This window comes from Cornus florida, unplaced genomic scaffold, assembly GCF_030987335.1.
Source record: "Cornus florida cultivar Cherokee Brave unplaced genomic scaffold, ASM3098733v1 CherokeeBrave_3.0.0_Hap2_Chr01, whole genome shotgun sequence".
In the NCBI taxonomy this organism is placed as follows: Eukaryota; Viridiplantae; Streptophyta; class Magnoliopsida; order Cornales; family Cornaceae; genus Cornus; species Cornus florida.
The window spans coordinates 119,724,187-119,729,232 of NW_026775571.1; the positions used below are offsets into that span (position 1 = coordinate 119,724,187).

Below are 5,046 nucleotides of genomic sequence, written 5' to 3' on the forward strand. Positions count from 1 at the left end.
GGTGTTATCATCTTCATTTGTTCAGGTTTGTTTTGAGTGTGATTCTTTAATTGTTGTTCAGGCTATGGAGGGGATTGATTCTTGGCCGACTGAAATTCATACAATATCATTTGATGTTCAAGTGGCGAAGCGGCGACTCTCCTTTTCCCATCTTAGCCACGTTCATAGAGATGGTAATAAGGTCGCTCATGCTCTTGCAAAGCTTTCTCATCGACACATTTATGCGGATACTGCTCTAGTTCTATTCATCCTTGCTTTGGCAGTTGTTGTGAGATTTATATGTACCACTCGCAAGTGCACGAATCTTACACCCAAGGGACTTGTGTAAGTTAAGCTTATCAACAAATTTCTTAAATTACAAATTAACTTAAAGTAGGATAATTGAATTGTGATGATTAATTCTAAATTAACTAAGTCGAAACAAATAAAATAATAAAGAACAATTATTAAATATGATGTAGAAAATAGAAAGAGAGCTAGGGGTATGATTTAACCACTAACGTCACACCACTAGTTAATTGCATCAATTTATTGGAAATATATCATACACATGCATAGGGAATTAATTATGGCTACAAGCACATATTAATTCAACTAAAAAATAATATAATTTAAAGCTAAACATGAACTATCTTCGATTGGTATAGACAATCGACATAACTACTTTATTCTAGGGTGTAGCATGGTCTATCTTTTCTAGGCATAATCCATCAAATCTCTAACATTATATTCAGAGAAATACAATTGTGTAATTATCTCATTCACAACTACAAGAAGCGAATGAGTTGTGTTCAATCACAAGATTAAAGTATCTAAAACAAGATAGAAAAATATTTGTAATTGAATTAAAATTTTAAAACCGATTCTTATTGAAAATTCAATTAAAGAACCCTATAGATTACACAATCATGCATGATAAAAATTATTCTCCAATAATTAAATACAATCAAACCAGGGTGCTAAGTTAGGGCTACATCACAACCCTAGCAAAGTGTTTAGCCAAGCATGACTGAGGTGGAATTCTTCATGGTTGAGGAAAACATCTTCGCCGCTATGGATTGATCCCTTCCTTCTTTTGAATGCTCCTCTTTGATCTCAACCTCAAGCTCCTCTGTGTTATGATCCAATGTTGTAGAGGACCCCCTTTAAATAATAAAAGATCAGCCCCAAAGTTCACTTTTTCATATAGGAGACATACATAGAAATTCTGTCGAATAAAGACTTTTAAAATTCGTGCAAACTTCGAGGCCAATTTTGACAAGGTAAACAACTATTTTAGGGGAATCCTCGTGAAACACAAAATTGTAACTCTTCGAATTCCCTATCAACCAACGCAAGAATTTAGCTATTTTGACGCTCGAGGAGAGAGATACGGCCAGATTACCAAAACGGGTTTAAGTTACCAACTTTGGCGAAATTATCCGTTTTAATGAAAGAGTTTTCCTCTTCTTCTTCTTTCCATTCTCATCAACTTGTAACTTCTTTTGGACTATTTTCTAAGTATAATTAGACTTGAATTTTCAACATTGCTCGGTCCCACGAAAAGTCATCTTTTAAAGCTCAGAATTACTGATCTTGACTGATTTTACAATTAAAGCCCTAAAATAAATAAAAATAATAAAACAATGTAAAATCACAAATAAACTACTACAAAATGAATAAAACATGCAAGTTAAGGGGCTAAAATGTATAACATTCAGCGTCTAACAGCAGTAAAGGACCGTTTGTAATTTTTGTTGTTGGTGTTTTCTGTCTGTCAGGGTAAAAAAAAAAAACCCAAGTCCACGACCAAATAAGCGATATGGAAAGGACAGTATTCCTGCAACAAAATGGATCTCATTCCTGTGCATTGATGTTGTCCAGCTGGGTTTGATCTAATTTGGACGTTCACTAATATATATTACTGTTGCACTATATAGCCAGAGATCCCAAATCTTTCCCTCAATGTCCATACTGTTGGGCACAAGGGAAATCCTTATACCAATTTGTTGGGCAGCAACCGAAACCAAATCCCAACACATACCACCACTATGTTGTCCAATATCCTCTTCCCCTCATATCATAAAACACAAAGCAAAGTCATTAATCGAATTACAAACAAAGTAGTTAAAAGCAAAAAAGAAAAAGAAAAAGCAAAAAAGAGAAAGATAAAAACAGAGAAACACTCAGAAAGATTCTTCATTCATTTATATAGTTAATACTTCACTTTAATCATGTTGACTGCTTTCTTTTAAACTATACAAATCTAGATTGAGATCATACAATGTTAACTCCACAATGTCTCTAATGAGTTCTCCTTCCACCTACAGACCTATAGCACATAATGACTCCATTGTTTCATGGTCCTGTTCTTTGTATACCTTGATACTACTTATATTATCCATTCCATTTCTAAGCTTCACATCAGCTCAATCAAGCCTCTGCAGAACCTCTTGTGGTGAAATTCCAATCAACTACCCTTTCGGCATTGATGATGGCTGTGGCAGCCCATACTACCGCCACATTCTCGTCTGCTCCAACTCGGGACAACTTGAGCTTAGGACCCCTTCCGGGAGATACCCTGTTCGGAGTGTAAGTTACTCAGATCCTCACATTCTAGTCACTGATCCTTTCATGTGGAATTGCCTAGATGGCGATAACTTTCGTCCCACACGGCCATTTAGTCTAGACACTAGCACTCATTTCTCACTCTCCCCTCAAAATGACTACCTCTTCTTTAATTGTAGTGGAGATAAAGTGATCATTGAGCCTAAACCAATCTTCTGCGAGCGCTTCCCTGAGCGGTGTGATTCATCGTGTGATAGTGCTAGTTATCTTTGCAGGCACTTGCCAGAATGTGCTTCTGCTTTGGGTGCTAGTTCTTGTTGTTCTTACTACCCCAAAGCAACCGAATCTCTGAGATTGATGTTGAAGTATTGTGCGACTTATACTAGTGTGTATTGGAAAAATATTGGTATGAATCCTCCTCATGATCAGGTCCCCGAGTATGGTATTAAGGTTGATTTTGATATTCCGGTGACCACCAGCTGCCTTCAGTGTCAGGACACCACAAAGGGGGGTGGGACATGTGGATTCGATACACAAACACAGAATTTCTTATGTCTATGCAAGGAAGGAAATTTCACCACTTACTGCAAAGGTATGTTCAAGGCTCTAATTTGTCACACAATATTATATCTTCAATTTTTAATCACCATGTTCCACAGCTCTCTCACTGGGTCATGCCTAATTAAATCAAAACAGAAATACCCAAAACAATTGATAGTTAATTCGCTTGTTTTCTTGTGCAGATCCTAAAATTTCTCGGCATGGTAAAAATATTGGAGTTGTTGCAGGTGAAATATTGCATTAATATTTCATAAATTTAGAGATTTCAAAAATAAATTACTGTTGTTATAGGTTGGAAATTCGGCTTCTGATTTTCATTCATATATATTGTTGCAGGGACCATAACAACAGTTTCAGCTGCTGGAGCTATTGGAATTGGAGCTGGTATATGGTACTTGAGAAGAGTGAGGGCAAAAGCACCGGTTACACATGGAGTTCAAAGCAATGAGAATAGGCTCTTTTGAGGAACATCAATTAAAGTGAAATCAAGCGTCTCTGTTTCCTTTTCTTTCTTTATCACTAGAAGGTACTTTTTGCTGTTCAACAAGCCAGTTTGATGACTTACACCTTCCTTAATGAGACGTTAAGAAAATACACATTTGTATTGCTATGATTATATTACAAAACTTAACTCAAATATATTTCATAAAAGGAAAGACAGAGATATAATACAGAATAGCATTAATTATACTTAACTCAAATATATTTCCTAAAAGGAAAGGCAGAGATATAATACAAAATAGCATTAATTATACTTACCTCCTTGCCTAAATAACAGGACCTGTCTTTCAATGGTAACATCAGCAAGGGATTGCTCTTATCTGCTGCTATATCAAAGATAACATTAGAGAGAAGATATGTAAATTACATATTAATACAGAAATTAAGCACAATACTCAATCTGTTAACCAATGTACACCAACCCCTCTTGATCTTAATATAATCAATCCTGTGTCTATAAGCAATGATTTCAAATTCGACAGAGGTGAGTAATGTTCCTGATAGAGGTCTCTTGTGAGAAGAGTCATGAGCCCTCTTTATTTAATCATTGGATTGGAAGAGTTTTTTCTTTTAGATATATATATATATGTGTGAAAAGTCAAATAAATTATTTAATATATCTTTAAATTCAATGGCTAAATTGAGAGAAGCTCTATGAATAGTTCTGTTAGGAGTATTACTCTTTCACTTTGATTTGAATGAGATTTAGTGGTAATTAATGGATAATATTTACCTATAGGTAAAGTGATAATAATAAATTGAAGGGTAGATTGCACTGACACCCCCGGTTTTAGTTAGAGAGAGTCCTCTTAGGAACATTAATGGATAGACCAGTAGGTGAAGTAATAATAATAAATTGAAGTGTAAACACCAAAATGATGAACAAATAAAAGTCATCAGAATTTGTGTAGCACCAACCAAAAAATTCTTCAAGATTTGTTCCCTCTGTGTTTGGATCACTTGCACCCATATATAGGTATATATATGTGTGTGTGTGTGTGTGTGTGTGTGTGCGCGCGTATTTGTGTGTTTATATATATATATGTACCGTGTACATATATGTATAAGAGAGCATGAAGAGACGAGTGGACGGCCTACAACTTCCCATCACCCCTAAATTGTCGTCAGAGTCCTTTTTTTTTTTTTTCCTTGTGTTTTGGGTATTAATTTTTTTGGGTTGGAAAGCAGTTAGTTATTTTATTATGAGGTGTTTTTTTTTTTAATACAAATCAAGAAGTATATATTTCAGGGAAGGTTTCATGCAAATCCAAATTGGACAAATCATGAGGTGAAAATCTTTATTAGATATACATAATACATATAAATATATAGTTTAGGCAAATCCAAAAACTTAGATATATGATGCTCAAAAAATAAAATACCACTACCACCACCACCGTCACCACTTTTTTATAACTTCTAACAACAACAACAAAA

The 5,046-nt window shown here is 34.9% G+C and overlaps 1 protein-coding gene across 1 annotated transcript; it reads left to right on the forward strand.

Moving 5' to 3' along the window:
- The first annotated feature begins 2,070 nt into the window (after positions 1-2,070).
- LOC132267283 (uncharacterized) lies at positions 2,071-3,700 on the forward strand. Its single transcript, XM_059768415.1, has 3 exons — positions 2,071-3,139; positions 3,291-3,335; positions 3,445-3,700. The coding sequence occupies exons 1-3, from the start codon at positions 2,278-2,280 to the stop codon at positions 3,570-3,572; spliced, it is 1,035 nt and encodes a 344-aa protein (XP_059624398.1). The 5' UTR covers positions 2,071-2,277; the 3' UTR covers positions 3,573-3,700.
- The last annotated feature ends 1,346 nt before the right edge of the window (positions 3,701-5,046 follow it).

Coding starts and splice junctions, on each gene's coding strand:
- LOC132267283 (XM_059768415.1), top strand. CDS start 2,278: ATGTCTCTAATGAGTTCTCCTTCCACCTACAGACCTATAGCACATAAT. Junction 3,140..3,290: donor TTTCACCACTTACTGCAAAG/GTATGTTCAAGG, acceptor TTTCTTGTGCAG/ATCCTAAAATTTCTCGGCAT. Junction 3,336..3,444: donor AAATATTGGAGTTGTTGCAG/GTGAAATATTGC, acceptor ATATTGTTGCAG/GGACCATAACAACAGTTTCA.